Source organism: Labeo rohita, unplaced genomic scaffold, assembly GCF_022985175.1.
Source record: "Labeo rohita strain BAU-BD-2019 unplaced genomic scaffold, IGBB_LRoh.1.0 scaffold_994, whole genome shotgun sequence".
In the NCBI taxonomy this organism is placed as follows: Eukaryota; Metazoa; Chordata; class Actinopteri; order Cypriniformes; family Cyprinidae; genus Labeo; species Labeo rohita.
In genome coordinates, this window is record NW_026129958.1 from 1 (window position 1) to 16827 (window position 16827).

General features: G+C 36.0%; 1 protein-coding gene across 1 annotated transcript; it reads right to left on the bottom strand.

The window, feature by feature from the left end:
- Positions 1-4002: 4002 nt before the first annotated feature.
- Positions 4003-16240, bottom strand: LOC127162640 (GTPase IMAP family member 5-like; the record flags this gene model as incomplete). Its single annotated transcript, XM_051105437.1, has 2 exons — positions 16114-16240; positions 4003-4605 (listed from the first exon to the last, which is right to left on the bottom strand). A coding segment is annotated over exon 2 (571 nt), but the record flags the coding sequence as incomplete, so codon positions are not given.
- Positions 16241-16827: the final 587 nt, after the last annotated feature.

The window sequence follows — 16827 nt, forward strand, 5'->3', positions numbered from 1 at the left end:
TTTTTTGCATCACTAGAACTTTGCATTCATTTGCTTTTCAATTCAATATTGAAAGTAGGAAAAATAGAAAACTGAAAATATAATAATAATAATAATAATAATAATAATAATAATAATAATAATGAAACTCTGCCCTTCCAGGACCAGAAAGTTTGAAAAGTTTAAAAAGTCTGAAAAGTTTGAAAAGTTTAAAAGTTTAGTTTGAAAAGTTTGAAAAGTTAAGTTTGAAAAGTTTAAATAGTTTAAGAAGTTTTAAGTTTGGATGGTTTTCAGTCTGATATATTTAGAAGTTTTAAAGTTTGAATGTAGTCTGTCAGATAAATAGATAGATAGTATTGGTCAGATTGTCAATCGACGGAAAGATAGATAGAGGATTCTAACATTATTACCAAGTTACTAGCATGTTGCTAGCATGTTTCTAGCATGACTAGCATTTCACTAGCATGTTTCTAACATGATTAGCATGTCGTTAGCATGTTCCTAGCATGATTAGCAAAGTTGCTAGCATGTTTCTAACATGATTAGCAAAGTTGCTAGCATGTTTCTAACATGATTAGCATGTCACTAGCATGATTAGCAAAGTTCCTAGCATGTTTCTAACATGATTAGCATGTCGTTAGCATGTTTCTAACATGATTAGCATGTTGCTAGCATGGTTCTAGCATGACATGATTAGCATGTTTCTAACATGATTAGCATGTCACTAGTTTAACATGATTAGCATGTTGCTAGCATGTTTAACATGATTAGCATGTCGCTAGCATGTTTCTAACATGATTAGCATGTCATGCTAGCATGTTTCTAAGCATGATTAGCATGTCGCTAGCATGTTTCTAACATGATTAGCATGTCGCTAGCATGTTTCTAACATGATTAGCATGTCGCTAGCATGTTTCTAGCATGATTAGCATGTCACTAGCATGTTTCTAGCATGATTAGCAAAGTTGCTAGCATGTTTCTAGCATGATTAGCATGTCTAGCATGTTTCTAGCATGATTAGCATGTCGCATGTTTCTAACATGACTAGCATGTCGCTAGCATGTTTCTAGCATGATTAGCATGTCACTAGCATGTTTCTAGCATGATGATTATGTTTCAGCATGATTAGCATGTTGCTGCATGTTTCTAACATGATTAGCAAAGTTGCTAGCATTTTTCTAGCATGACTAGCATGTCACTAGCATGTTTCTAACATGATTAGCATGTCGCTATGTGTTTCTAACATGATTAGCATGTTTCTAGCATGATTAGCATGTAGCATGTCAGCATGTTTCTAGCATGATTAGCATGTCGCTAACATGTTTTTTAGCATTACTAGCATGTCGCTAGCATGTTTCTAACATGATTAGCATGTCGCTAGCATGTCTCTAGCATGACTAGCATGTCGCTAGCATGTTTCTAGCATGATTAGCATGTCACTAGCATGTTTCTAGCATGATTAGCAAAGTTGCTAGCATGTTTCTAGCATGACTAGCATGTCGCTAGCATGTTTCTAACATGACTAGCATGTCGCTAGCATGTTTCTAGCATGATTAGCATGTCACTAGCATGTTTCTAGCATGATTAGATTAGTTGTTCTAGCATGTTTCTAACATGATTAGCAAAGTTGCTAGCATTTTTCTAGCATACTGACTAGCATGTCACTAGCATGTTTCTAACATGATTAGCATGTCGATAGCATGTTTGTTTCTAACATGACTAGCATGTCGCTAGCAGATGTTTCTAGCATGATTAGCATGTCGCTAACATGTTTTTTAGCATTACTAGCATGTCGCTAGCATGTTTCTAACATGATTAGCATGTCGCTAGCATGTTTTTAGATATTACTAGCATGTCGATAGCATGTTTTTTACATGATTACTAGCATGTTTTTTAGATAGATGTTTTTTAACATGATTAGCATAGATAGCATGTTTCTAGATAGATAGATAGACAGATAGAAAGATAGATAGATAGATAGATAGATAGATAGATAGATAGATAGATAGATATAGATAGATAGATAGATAGATAGATAGATAGATAGATAGATAGATAGATAGATAGATAGATAGATAGATAGATAGATAGATAGATAGAGTTAGATGATAGATAGATAGATAGATAGATAGATAGATAGATAGATAGATAGATAGATAGATAGATAGATAGATAGATAGATAGATAGATAGATAGATAGATAGATAGATATAGATAGATAGATAGATAGATAGATAGATAGATAGATATAGATAGATAGATAGATATAGATAGATAGATAGATAGATAGATAGATAGATAGATAGATAGATAGATAGATAGATAGATAGATAGATAGATAGATAGATAGATAGATAGATAGATAGATAGATAGATAGATAGATAGATAGATAGATAGATAGATAGATAGATATAGATAGATAGATAAGATAGATGATAGACAGATAGATAGATAGATAGATAGATAGATAGATAGATAGATAGATAGATAGATAGATAGATAGATAGATAGATAGATAGATAGATAGATAGATAGATAGATAGATAAGATAGATAGATAGATAGATAGATAGATAGATAGATAGATTTGAAGATAGATAGATAGATAGATAGATAGATAGATAGATAGATTAGTTATTAGTTAGAAAGAACATAGATATCTTAAAGCTTAATTGAGTATCTATGGCTTCTAGCAGTTTACATTAAACATAGTTCAAACAGACATGGACTTTTGGTCAATGAAAGTCTATGGGACTTTTTATGATTTTTAATATTAATTTTTAAGAAAACCGTAACTCAAACCAGTCTGAAAAGATATAGCACACTAAGTCAGAACAGTATGAAGATCTGACCCGAGTTTGGAGTATGTAGCTTGAACGGTCTAGGAGGAGTAGGTGTCCAAAAATTTGCGGCCAGAAAAATAAGAAGAAGAAGAAGAAGAAATAATAATAAGTTTAATTAAACTAAACAGTTAACGTTAAACTAAGCAATGACTTACAGTGACGAGCTGAGGAGACGAACAGTAGGCGACGTTTGGGAGTTGGAAATTCGCGCACGTTTTTTTTTTTTTTTTTTTTTTTTTTTTCCATTCCCACAAGTCTGTTTGCTGTACTGCCACGTGACATGGACCTTGTAGTTCTGGAACGCTGTGTTACCACACAGATTCCTCAGAAAGAACTACAAGCGGCGAAACTAATGAATGCCGCCGCCAGCAGTGGGAAGGCGACGGTTGAACCAATGAATGAAAAATCATATCAATTTAAGACATGGCTAAATGTAATTTATGACCTGGCTAAATGTAATTTAGGACCTTATATGGAAAATCCGGACGTTTTTATGACTTTTTATGACCTTATTATTAAATTGATGACATTTTATGACTTTTTACGACTCCGCGGAAACCCTGTATACTAGAAGGCTACAGGCAGGTGAGTTTTGGTTGGAGCAAAACTCTGCAGGAAAGTGGCCCTGGAGAGCAGAGTTTGCCCATGGGTTAAGGGTGTTCTGGATATGGGAAATTATATTGCTGTTTACCTGCTTCAATGCTGAGATAATTTGCCTGCTTTAAGATTAGTAGCATATATGCTTGAATGTACTATACTTGACTTATTGTGAAATGAAATAATTTTGAAACGGAATGATTATAAGAGAATGTATTTGCAATATTTTCTTTGTTTAAGTTAAGAGATGACTAATAAGCAATTGTGAAAGTTGGTTTCCTGAGTTTGATTCTTTTATAACCAACTAAAAAGGTTAACGAGAGCGTACGCAGAGGTGAAGACAGCAAGTTGCAACCTCAATCAGAGATGAGCTAGAGGAAAAGGAAAACTGGCAGACGAAGGAGTCAAAGTAAACTATAAGCCAACACGTGATGTTCAGTGGACTTAATTAAACTGCAAGTTTGGCTTGTGTAGCTGTAGAGCCATTCAGTGAACAAAAACAATGCAGATCTTAATAAATGTAATCCATTATTCAAATAAAAGTTTCTGGAACATTTTATTATATGATTTTAATAACACTCACCTCTTAAGCTCTGGATAATTTTTACAAGTAGCACTCTCACTTGCTCGCTCTGTCCTTTCGTCTTGTTGTTGAACACATGGTATCTCCGACCATATTTCTGAACGACTCTCTTCAGTGGCTCAGACAGATTAATATATTCTTCTATTGTCATGTTTCCTTCCTCCAGTTCGTCTCCTCTGGTGAAGAGAATCCAGGTTTTTTCCAGGCGCTCTTCTCCCAGTATCTCCTCAATCTTCTCCACAGTTTTCCTCTCTTTCCCAGTGAATCTGTCAGCTTTGATGACCAGCAGAAACACACAGGGACCTGATTCACATCTCCGGAGAACATCTTTATATACCTGCTGAATCTCATCATCACTCATCACGGTGTGAAACAATCCTGGTGTGTCATAAACAGTGACCCGTCGTCCACAGACAGTCCCAGATTCCGCAGCTACGTCTCGTGTGACTGAAGTAGAGCTCTTCACTGAATTGAAAGCTTGTCGTCCCAGTATTGCGTTTCCTGAAGCACTTTTCCCGATTCCTGTTCTCCCCAGTAACACCAGATTCAAACCTTCGATCATTTCTGCCATTTTCAATATGTGGCCTTAAGGTCTAAAAAGTGCTGCAACACAAAAATGAAAATGTACACAGCAGATGAATCTTATTGCTTACTAGGGATACAACCAGGGATTGAAATGAACTTTTTCACTCACCAACCAATATGGCTACTAAATTTAAAAGTTACCAGCCATTCATAACGTCTACTAGCCAAAAAAAGAAAAAAAGAAGAAAAAAAAAAGTAGTTCAAAAAAAAAAAAAAAGAAAGAAAAGGAACAATTTAATTAGTCCATTATAATAATAATAAATTTAGGCTGTTACTAAACATAATATCAGTATCAACAAAATTCATCTTTGCAGAAGTTAGATTGGAAATGGCATGTAGATGTATTTACACATGCTCACAGGGACATGGAATGATTTAACCTGCACTTACAAATGCAGAAATAATGTTTTGATATTTTAAATGTAAAACATTGAATACTGATATTTGAAATTATTTAAAAAATGAAAAGATACTTTAAATGTGAAATTAACACCACCAGTAGGTGGCAGCAAGTCACTGTTAGCGAGTCGGCGATTGAGCCGATCATTTAAACAGTTGATTCATTCAGGAAGCTCAGACACAAAACACTACTGTGGGTTTGAATTAATTTCATTGGCAAAATGGAGCAAAAACAGCCAATATGGTGACTAAAATGTACTTTATCAAAATAAAACACAGTGAACCAAACATCAGCGTGCCCGACTCACTGTGTCACAGTTAGAACGTGACTGAAGTACAAAGTCTGTAATGTACATAAATAATAGTTTAGCTTTTGGATGCATCGTAAATATGAAAATATTATGGAATATTTGTATTTGTGCCGATTGAGAGAGGTAGGATACAAGAGCACAAAGCTCAATTTCGCAGACAGTTGAGTGCGCAAGCCTTAAAAGTAACGTTATACTCCTTTGTCAGTGAGAGACGCGTTCAGAGTCAGCACATGGTCACTGTCTAGTGGGCTTTGTTTTCAAGTGCGCAGCTCACGGCATTCACTGTTCTTCTGCTGTCGGTTATCAAACGGAGTTGCATTACTGTGGGCGCCCCCTTCTGGACTGAGGGTGAATTGCTTGTATTCGTTGTGAGGCCTCATGCACCCAACCGAGATGCCCATACCGTGACGGTTCGGTACGAATACATGTATCATTACAACTGAATCATGCTGTGAAAGAACCCAAATGTGTAGGCGCAAGTTAAAACAAGACTTCACATAGTCACATATGCGTGCACTCTGTCAGGGTGTTTTGTTTGGTTGTTGCTATATACTTGATAATGTCATGTCACATTAACAGCAGATGGCGCTCTAATCTAGTTTTTATCCGCACACTCAAACGCTCATGAAGAGGAGTGCTGAAGAGCATTTCTACATTCGGCTGAGTCATGTCATTTCACCTTGGCTCAGAATGCTTGTATGATTAATATAAACACAGCCCACTGTGAACACCCTTGTAATTCGCTTCAACGAATTGTATGAATGATTATTTTAGTAGGCCGTACGGTGAAGCAGCATTAATTTAATTCTATTTGTTTTGAGTAGGAAAATGAAAGTTCTCCATTTTGATCGTGAATGATGAGGCTTCGTGTCACACGTTTCCCGCTAGACCATTGGCCACACTTTGGAATGACATGTAAACATGGGTCCAAGATGTCTGCACCCTTGTTGTCAATATCAAGTAGCAAAGAAGAGGAAACTACTGCCAGACCTCCTTCAAAACGTAGTAAAAAGGTTTATAAGCAATGCTTGATGCAAAACCAGCTAAAAGTCATCTCAGTCAAAAATGAGATAATGATACTGAGTGAATGCTCCACATATTATACTTCCATTAGGGATGCACCGAAATGAAAATTCTTGGCTGAAACCGAAAACCAAAAAAGAGGAAACCAAGGCCGAAAACCGAAACACCGAAAGAAATTATGCCAGTTATTAGTACCATTGCATTTGTGGCTATGACTGTGTACTAACCTTACTAAAATCAAGGCATTGCAATTGCATAAATTAATATTAAAGTTTCAAAGAATAAATTGTTGAGGTTGAGCTTGTCCTCTGCCTGACATTTGAGAAAGATTTGAGAGAGTGTATTTAAATAGGGCCAGTGCATAAATAAAATTTTTTGTCAAATGTTTAAAATATCCAGCAGAAATATGGCTACAATCTGATAGTCACATATATAGTAGCCTAAGGGGCCGTTCACATATCGCGTCTTTTGCGCGCTCAAGTTCATTATTATAGTTGTAGACGCGCGGCAGCCGCGCTCATAACGAAAGAAAGGCGACGCGGTCCGTCGCGCTCGTTTTTTTCAGGGGGCGTCCGCGCCGCATCAAGATGAAAACATCAGAATGCTGCAAGCGCACCGCGGGTCACGTGACAAGAGTCAACAAATTAGCTTAATCCTTTCCCTAACAACATTGAAAGCTCAGCCAAGATGGAGAAACAGCTGATAATAGCTGTACATTTTTAAATACATTTAGCAGCTACAGCAAGTGATTTTTAGCGCATGAAATTCGTTTGTCCTTTGAAACTTCCGCGTCTTCATTGAGAGTGCGGGTCATGGTTGCTTAGCAACGGCAGACGCCACGGGAGCGCAAGCTACAGAGCGCTTTGGAAAGGAGAACAAATCCTAGCGTTTTCCACGCGTTTTTAGGCGCGATATGTGAACGGCCCCTTGAGTGTAACCTTACTTTTCATTGTTTTCACTCCGTGGTCCGTCTCAACCTCACACCGCAGACATGTTGCTTCAGACAAGCACATGCAGACCGCGGTTTCTGTTTGCGTCATCACAACATACTGTTTCGGCCGTGTTGTTTCGGTGATAAAAATCTTTTTTTCCGGTGGCCGAATATTCGGTGCATCCCTAACGTCCATCAAATACTTTTACTTAAAACTCACTAAATTTCAGACTCAGCCCAATCAGAAGAACCACTACTTACATAGAAACCTATACAAAGTAGCCAGAAAGAAACGATCATTTTAAAGAAATACGTCAGATGGATTTAGAGGCTTTTGCATCAGAACTTCATATGCATTTCACGTCCATAGAGAATGAAGAAACAAAGGATTTTACGTGCACATGGTGGGATACATTCAGAAACAGCGTCAAACGGTGGCTTGGCTTGCAGGGTGAGAGTCACAATAGCAGAAACATGCAAACATTGTGTAGAAATCGAGTTTGACAATGTTCCCGAAGATGCTGGATTTCATTTCAGTTGCTACAGGCATTTTTATTGACAAAAAGTGCTTGGATGTGGCTGAGAAATGGGTCACACAGCGTCCTGAAGCTCAATATGCTCACAGCATCCAGTCTGTGTCACCAGGAAGTAGTACTTCAACAACTGAATGTCAGACAAAGAAACTTATGTCCAGGACGGGCCTGCCAGTAGCTTGTGCATAATTTGTAAGAAAACGGACAAGTACTGGCAGGCAAACACCAGAAGGACTATCTTACCCAGGCAGAAATGCAGCAGATCAGCAGGTATGTAAAAACAAACAAAATACACACACACACATTTGAAATTTGAAGTTTTGTGACATATGCTGCATACCATGGCTAACTTCACATCAATTATTTAATATTTATTGTACAGTCAGGGCCAAATTTGCATTGTTTTGCATACAGCCAGAACACTCAAAATTGTTTAAATTTAAATGTTTAAAAGTTTTTACTTAATTTCATTATATGTATATATTTTATTTATAGGCCAGTTGCTGAAAGCAACTGAGATGAAGGAAGACACTAGCATTCTTGTGCATATTCAAGACAAAGACTGTGTGTCTCTGGAGGTGCGATACCACAAGTCCTGTTCCAGACAGTACACCAGGTTCTTGACAAAGTCTACTGCAACAGTTACTGGGAAAACAGTGAGTTATTATATTTCATTATCAAATAATAATTAGTAATTCCTTTAGTTTATTGGACATTTTAAATGTAAAGCCTTGATCATCTACATAGTCTGTATATTGTCAGTTTAGTCTGTACAGTGTAATCACACCTCTTGGCACAGTAATTCAATATGATAAAATGTGTAGTGGTATTTTTTATTATTATTATTATTTTTTTAATTTTACCAATGTATGTTCTTTCTGAAGAGTAAAAAAAATAAAAATAAAAAATAAATAATAATAATAATAAAAAAAAAACATTTCCAATTTCTTTCCATTTGCCACCATTTATACAACACTATATGTATACAATATATACTACAAAACTAGAAGTTATTGTGAAATAGTTATAGCACATAAAATGTCTTTTATGTTTTTGTTTCTTTTCAGAAATGAGCCAACCTTCGATGTCAGCTACAAGAACTTCTGAGCGACTCATCCGCCATATGGAAAACGAAAAAGAAAGGCATTTTCTGTTACTTGTGAGAAAAAGGAATGCCTGACTGCGTTTACAAATCTGGGTAGCAGTTTTAACCTGGACCAGTTTACCTTTAAAGTACTTTGCAAATATGTGTGTCACCTATATTGCCAGTCATCGGACAAAAGTGTGAACGATGCAAGATACGAAGCATTCTGCATGGCATCGTCAGCTTTGCCAGAACGATCCACGCCTCCGACAAGTGACGCCCTGTACCAACACTGCAAAAGGGCAAACTACCAATCAACCATAATGACACATTCTCTGAAAGGTATAATGTGTGCCCCTTCACCCATTGGCAATGGATGGCACCTCGAGGATGGGGAGTTAACAGTGACCTGGATGACTAGAAATCCTGCCCTGAAAGTGTCTTGCAGGTAGTCCACTGCAGTTGCAAGCAAGGCAAATGTGACACTGAAAGATGTTCCTGTGTGTCTGCAAGACAGTCTTGCACCGATTTATTTCGGTGCCAAAATTGTGCAAATTTTTTCCCAAGAAATGGAGGAAAGAGAAACATGAGATGATGGCTCTGATGATAGTGATAGGAAGGATACTGATGAGTAAAGATGTACTGTGTCACATTTTAGGCTGGTTTTAAGCTGTAATTAATCTGTTGTAGAACTGACCATTTTTGGCGTTATTCAAAATTAAGGGGAGCGGGGCAGTATTGAGTCATTTCACCCAACTTGGGCTTTCTGTGATTATACAGTGCCTACTGAAAATGTTGATGTAAAAAACATCACTTTTTTCTTTATGTAAAATGTCTAAATGTTTAATTTTGTTTAATTTTGTGCTAGTTTGTGAAGTTGAAGTGTATTTTCTACAAATGTGCCATATTTTATGGTCAACATTCACAATTCAGTGTACTAATGGACCTGTTTCAAAAGTGTAGGTACATGTATAAATGTCAGTTTGAGAACAAATAAATAAATATATAATCTAAAATATATTTAATCTATAATTTCTGACAAAAAATACTATTATAAATTTGGTTAGTGGATAATTTAGCAGCAAAAGTTATTCTAGAAAAATCATGGGTGCACAATTTTATAAAACATTAAACTACGCTAAACATTTAGTGAAACAGTGGGGGACAAATAAAAGTGAGTAAGTGTTCTAAATCTGGTAAAATGTTACACATTGCTCTTTGTATTGTTGTGAAATACATTCATGAAAAATGAGTAGCCTAAAAATAGACTTTATATTAGAGGTCAACCGATATTGTATTTTACTGATAACTATGTTGAACCACACTGGCCGATACTGATTAATCGGCTGATAGTTTTTAAAATGGATACTGAACAGAAAATAGTGCTCTACTACTACTACTACTACTACTACTAATAATAATAATAAAAATAAAAAGTAGCCTACTGAACCATACTTTGTAAATAAATAAATAAATAAAAGAATATTAATTATCTATTGATTATTACAATTGCCATTTTATTAAGGGGGTGCCCCGCCCCCCTTAAAGGTCAAGTAAACTTTATTTTCTATATAGCACCAGATCTATATAGAACAGGTCTATACCTTGTTCTTTTATTAAACAAACAAAATAGTCTTATGTTAATTATCTTATTTACGCAATGGCATGTCAATTCTGTCTGTACCCACGTCATAAAAATGGATTTACGCTATAGCGCGGAATGACACTGAATTTGTTGATTTTTGATTGTTTAGGTCTCTCACTTAATTGGAATCACAATACGGACTAGTGTCTGTGAATACTGAAACGCAAAAACATGGTTTAGATATGAATCCTCCATGTTCCACTTGGCTCTGTAATGAACGAATGGCACGGTTTGTTTATTACACAAATAACGAAACACACGTGAGGCTTGCAGTGATTTTTGGCCTCTGCGTCTCATTATATGACGACATGAACGTAATCTCCAGAGCTGCTGTGAGAGTCACTTCATGTCAATTTTACCGTTTCATTTGAGAAAATTAGCATCATATCTTACTGTGTACACACAGAAACTAACTGGCAACCTGTCAAAATAAAAGTACGGTTTAACATCTCTTGTATTACTTTAGTACAGTATAATGTAGGTGTTTAAATATATAAATAAAACAATTAAATGTTAAAAAAAAAAAATTATATTACAACAAGATTAACCACCTAAAAATACTACAATTATTATTTAAAAAAAAAAATAGTAACAGAATATTCACACAATTTTTCTTCCATGTATTAATTTTAACAGAAAAATCTCTTTGTTTGTTTGCTTCTTTTCTACAGCTTTCAGGGGGGGGGGGGGGTTGCAGATGAAAAGAACGATTGGATAGGGGATACGATTGGATCCCCTAAAGGGATTTCCTAATTCCTAAAGGTTAATAATTAAAAAAAAAACTGTTAATAATTGGTTACACAGAACTTTATTACATTAATTTAACACCATATACAACAGCCTACTACATTCAGTGTAAGAGTAAAGAAACTTTTTACGCGTTAGCGAGGGAAGCGAGCATAAGTTCGTGTGACGCGAATTTCGTCATAGGAACAGTACGTGCACCACCCAATTTTTGTATGCGCAGGTCGCACATGCGCATGAAGTTATTTTGCAGTAATCAGTCGTTCCACCAGGAGGCAACACTGTCCGGGCCAATTGGTTCACGATAGAAAACAAAAGTAAAGAGACGGAACAACAACAAAATAGAGAAGACTGCAACAACAACAGACGCTCACACTGACAAGCCCTTGTGAGCGAGAGGATATGAGACAGCCCAGCTTTGGCTTAATAGAGTTCAGAAATATCAGATATCAGTCATAACTTAATGTGGAAAAATAATGGATGAAGCTTTCTACAGCGCACGTGTTGACTGTCTGCGTTCGCGCACAACATCAAATAGAGTTTACACTGAAAGGCTACGCGTTCGACGGTGTACATACGCTAGCGTACCGCTGTCTATATGTTTTAAAAAGTAGCCTGCTTTTAAATAAATAAATTATATATATAAATTATATATATATATATATATATATATATATATATATATATATATATATAGTAATATTGAAAACTGAGATTGTGATGCATAGTGGTATTGCGTTGATAATGAAAATCGTAACTGAACTGAATTGTGAAACCAGTGAAGATTCACACTCCTACTTTTAAGATGGCAGTACGGACAAACAGAGATTCCAACTATAAACAAAAAGCAAAGAAACTGCAATTTTGCAATTTTGGTTCAGATGTAAGGTTGCAAAGATGTATTTGCACAGCAGAAGAATTAACTGGAACAAAAAAAAAAAAAAAAAATGTTGTAGATCAAACAAGAATCGTTTTATAGCTAAAAACCAATTGGACACATTTACATTACAATTCATACCTCTCCTCTCCTTTCTAGACATTTAGATATCTTTTATTTATTTATTTATTTATTTATTTTTTATATATTGTATCCCATATTATTATGTGTACTATATCAAATACCTAACAGTGAATTGATGCCCTAAACTACAAAATAATAAGAAATGTTTGGATCCCATAACTATTTTACATTGATATATATCTTGGTATATTCTTAATCTATTTATTTAATCTATTATGTAATTTTATAACTACGCAGGGATTATTATTATTATTGTTATTATTATTGAGAAACAGGAGCGGTAGGGGAGGAGGAAGGAAAGAGAAAAATTGCTTAAAGAAATGAATACTCTAAACATCCACAATACTCATCACTCCCAGCCTATACATTTGTTAATCTGTATGTGCATTTTGTGTATTCTAGTATGCATATTAATTAAAAAAAAAAAAAAAATAAGACATTAAGACATTACTGCACAGTAATGAAGGCAGCAACATATGACAAATAGAACAAAACAAAAAAGACTATTAATGATCTTTCACTGCACAAAAGTGTTATACAACACTTAAAGGGAACATGGACTCACAGCACCCAGCATAGAGAACTTAAAAACATAAAGGAGAGAGATACTGATGCATAGTTTAAAGGGGTGCTATTATGCGTTTTCACTTTTTGAACTTTAGTCAGTGTGTGGTGTGTATGTTTGGGCATAAAAAAGATCTACAAAGTAACAAATCTCAAAGTCTACTCCAGGGAGATATTTCATTTAAAAAAAAATCTCTTTTCAAGAACTACAACGAACGGCTCCTTTGGACTACAACGTTTGTTTTCCGCATACAATGATGTCACAATGCAGTCCATTACAATAGCATTAAATTAATTCAAATTATTAGGGGAGGTTGTAGGGATGAGGTGGGGGATTAGCCTAACGATGCAGCGCAGAGAGCCACTTCAACGAACTGCAGCGCAGCGAGGGTATAAACAAGCACTGATTCAGAGCTGTAACACGCCGCAGACGTGTGCAGTGTGTGGTAAGAGATTTATTCATCATACAGTGTAGATAACGTTAGCTTCACTTATAACACAAGTGTTTTTTATAATGCATAAACTTGCACTAGACTAGGCTAGGCTAATCAGTGATGGTGTTCTTTGATAATGTTAGGCTGCTTTTAGCCTTATGCTGGAACTGGTTTGGGGCAATGAAACTAAGTATGTAAATAATTAAATACATTAGCACGATAATATCATGTATTAGTGATCTGGCAGGCTGATGACAGTACTCAACACTACTGTAGTGTATTATTTACTCACCCTCCATACATCCTAGGTGTATACGACTTCCTTCTTTCAGACAAATGCAATCTGAGTAATATTGAAAAGTGCCTCACACGGCTCTGGGGGGTTAATAAAGGCCTCCTGTAGTGAATCGATGCGTTTTTGTAAGAAAAATATCCATATTTAAAAGGTCAGAATCACTTTATTCTAGCTTGCGCTAACAGTTGTACACTGAACATGCTTCTTTGTCAAGGGGCGTGTCAGTACTGAAACACCGTCTAAGCTGTTCACCAATCACAACACAAATTATGTTAAAAATAATGCGTTTTTTGAACCACCAAGCATGAAAGCATGTTCTAGTACACCCCCAAAACTAAATCAAGACTCTGTTAAAGAGCAGAATAGGACTCCTTTAATAAATTTGTGTGATTATTTAATATTGAGCCTTTTCTTTTAACAGTTTTACAGTTACTGTGCACTCTTGGAGAGAGTTTCATCATCTTGACTGTAGTAACGAATGTGACACACCGTTTGAATACTGAATGTAGGATGACAGCTTCAGCGGAGAGACGAGTTCACGTCAACTTGACTTAAATCTGTACCTCATATTTAACTAAACGGCTTCAGAACACCTGAAATATAATGCACAAAAACTGTTGGTGCTTTATATAACATGATTATGGCTTTTGTGGGGCTTAAAGGAGAAGTCCACTTCCAGAACAACAATTTACAGATGTACTCACCCCCTTGTCATCCAAGATGTTCATGTCTTTCTTTCTTCAGTCGTAAAGAAATTATGTTTTTTGAGGAAAACATTTCAGGATTTTTCTCCATATAATGGACTGATATGGTGCCCCGATTTTGAACTTCAAAAATGTAGTTTAAATGCGGCGTCAAATGTTTGAAGAAGGGTTGAAACGATTGGTTATTTTCATAAACATAATACAATTTATATACTTTTTAATGTCAAACGCTCGTCTTGTCTTGCTCTGCCTGAACTCTGTTTTTGTTGTGGTTCATGTCAGTGTATGTGGAAAAACTCCCATCTCATGTTCTCCCTCAACTTCAAAATCGTCCTCTATCACTGTTTTACCTTTTTTGTTAAGGGTGTTTGATCTTCTTTGCATGTTCACTTTGTAAACACTGTGTCTGTTCTTCTGCAGCGATGTAGGATGATTTTGAAATGATTTTTGAAGTTGACGGAGTACATACAATCTGTTTTTTGACATACACTAACTGTCTTGAGTCAGAATACACAGAGTTCAGGGAGAGAAAGACAAGACGAGCGTTTGACATTAAAAAGTATATAAATTGTATCATTTTTATGAACATAACCAATCGTTGTATTTTGGAAGTTCAAACTCGGGGCACCATATCAGTCCATTATATGGAGAAAAATCCTGAAATATTTTCCTCAAAAAATATAATTTCTTGAACATCTTGGATGACAAGGGGGTGAGTACATTATCTGTAAACTGTTGTTCTGGAAATGGACTTCTCTTTTAATCAGCGTCAGTCTCTAAAATGTGGAACAAGGGGAGAAAATGCTCTTGATGAAGTGTACATAAAGGATGCTCATGTGCCACAATATTATTCATCTGCTCTCGCCAGTCGAGTAAACCATTACTAAGGTTTAGGGCTGCCCCCCTAATAGTCGACCATCAGCTGACAAGAAGAGTTTTAGGTGACTAAGACTGCATTAGTTGATTAGTCACAGGTTAAAAAAAAAAAAAACACAGGATGTGGCGGAATCACACAGTCAATGACTAACTACTTGTTAACGTCTTTGTGGAAATTGTCTTACTTTTTTCATATAGAGATAAGAGTAACACATTCAAAACTGTCATGTTTGTACACTCACAACTAACAGGATCAGGATGTGCTTTCTGCCATCTTGCCTCTGCAAAGTTGAGTGTCATGTCCACCTATAAGCGTTTTTGTGAATCAGAATCATCCTTTGATCAAAACCAATATGAGAGTGACTGGATTTTAATGATGGTTTTGACACGTACACATTATGTTCTGAAGGACCTGAAATGTCTGGTTGGTTTGTCTGAGCTGTAGTGATGAGGATGATGAGGAACATCTGACATGTTCACAGTAGTCGTGTTCTGCAGCAGCAGTGCACCGATATCAGCTGTGTATTCTCCCTCTCTTCTGTCTGACGGTGAACGGACACACACCCGTCTCCTGTCCATATGACATCACTGTCAACCGAGGGTACACTTGCTTTCGTTTCAGGGTGATTAAATCTAACTATCATGCATTTTACCCCTTTTTAAACCTTAAGGCAGAATGATTTGTGATCAAACATTATTTGGTGGATCTGCTGCAGATCCCCTGTTGAAGGCCCTTGATATAAACCAGAAATCGAAAGAGGGCCACTGATGTAAACAACCGTGAACAGTGTAGCCTAACAACAACATTAGATCAATTCCAATCGCATACATAAATGATCGGATTTAAACTGACAATGTGAATGTAGCTTTTCATGCTCGTGTATATATTCAATATCGTGACTTCACCCTTATGTACACAAGTCAAAATAAGAGCTAGTGGAAAAACGTTATTTTACACTTACCTTACAGTAAAATATCGTTGATATTCATAAAGATGAATCTTCATTTCATCTTTGAACTGTTTCAATTTCACCTCAAGTGAAACGGTGCAAGGCCTAGAATAGGAAACACAAATGGACGAGGGGAAGAAAAGTCTGCGCAGCGTCTTCTTCTGGTTTGATTGTCGAGTGTCAGCCAACTTAGAGATGCACTACCGCCACCTACCGGACTGGAGATTGTGAGAAGGAAACAGAAAACACGAACTAAATTCCCTTTATTAACCCTGTAGTCTTCAGATATTTCATTAAGAATGTCAGAGTATTCCCCAAGGATTACCTTCTAAGAGGCTTTAACAGTAATATTTAGATGAACTTCCTTAAATTCAGCAAAGTTGCTTCTTCCTTGGGATCCACTTGTCAGGTATTCTTCAAGAACATTTTTTTTTATGCTCTCAGTCAAGTTATTTTAAGATATTGAAAAGAAAACCGATAACACCCAACTCCTTACTACTATTGAAAAAGCACCGTGATCTTGAGATGTTGAATCATAATGCTGCTTGACACTGGAACACAGTATGATCCACTTCCTCATGTAACAGATGTCTTTGTAAATGTTTGGTTGTTTATTAGTTTTTCTCATTCTCAATAATATTAAAACCCTTTTGCTTAAACTTGGGTATTCCCAAAAAAATAAAAGAAAAAAAGAAAAAAAAAAGAACAAGTTTTGTTTAAAACTTA